Below are 871 nucleotides of genomic sequence, written 5' to 3'. Positions count from 1 at the left end.
GTGCAGTAAATGGCTACAAGTTGCTCTGGAAGCTGCTCTCTCATAGACATTTTTAATTTTTTTGGAGATGCTTTTGCTATAGGGCGCGTGTGCTCGCCAGAAAGGCAGAGAGACAGAGAGACAGAAAGCGAGAAATCACCCCCCAGGGGGGATGGCCATGCCACAATCCCTTCTCCTCCATTCTCCTCTTAGGATCTTGGGCACGCACGCACACACACATCCGGCGTGAGTTTAAGCCACCACGTCTGGGCCTCAAACCGCGATCAACTACATGGAGTTCAGGGACATAGCCATTATACCATCTGCGGGTCCCTCTTGTAGACATTTTAAATCAGTCTTCGCAAAATCCAAAGTCAACTTTATTAGCAGTCTGCACACTGATTAACCAATCTGCACAGTGGGCTTGTGGTGCTAGCTAGTGCTGGCCCTTCTGTTTAGTCAGGGGAGAGATGAGGCACCCTATGCCTTCCACAACCATCACCCTGCAGCAGGGTTGACGACTTTTCCCAAGAAGAGTAAGCTCTGGGTGGTCACTTCCCACAGGAGCAGTAGGAAAGGCCGGTTGAAACGGGCAGGCATGGCCGATGTCGTATTGAGGGCCGGGGGCTGGGAGAGGAGGCTGGAGGCAGCCGCTGCCTCGGTTCCCTTCTCATTCATGTCCACCACCGCCTTGTGGGACACCTAGAAGGGAGAGAAGTGGGTAGAGGGAGTGTCAGCTTCAGAGGTTGCTAGGGACAGATGTCACCTCTGTGGCATGAGGGAGCTGAAGGTAGAGCCACCCACTCTGGTTCCTCAGACCCCGCCTGCCCAGGAGGCAACTCCATCCCTACTTTCATTTTCTCTGTCTCTTTCACTCCAGTATATCCAACGG

The 871-nt window shown here is 53.4% G+C and overlaps 1 protein-coding gene across 2 annotated transcripts in view; it reads right to left on the bottom strand.

The window, feature by feature from the left end:
- Window positions 1-337: 337 nt before the first annotated feature.
- Window positions 338-871, bottom strand: part of SERPINA11 (serpin family A member 11) — an 11,056-nt gene continuing 10,522 nt past the window's right edge. Inside the window, exon 5 of one of the 2 annotated variants that reach the window (XM_006165379.2) lies at window positions 338-681. In XM_006165379.2, coding sequence (XP_006165441.1) covers window positions 478-681 — 204 coding nt within the window. In that variant the 3' untranslated portion in view covers window positions 338-477. The remainder of the gene's footprint in view (window positions 682-871) is intronic. The other variant, XM_027767088.1, reaches the window with a different exon arrangement.

This window comes from Tupaia chinensis, unplaced genomic scaffold, assembly GCF_000334495.1.
Source record: "Tupaia chinensis unplaced genomic scaffold, TupChi_1.0 Scaffold143913_1, whole genome shotgun sequence".
NCBI lineage: Eukaryota > Metazoa > Chordata > Mammalia > Scandentia > Tupaiidae > Tupaia > Tupaia belangeri.
Note: the sequence above shows the minus strand (reverse complement) of the source record. Positions and strands in the feature narration are given on the sequence as shown.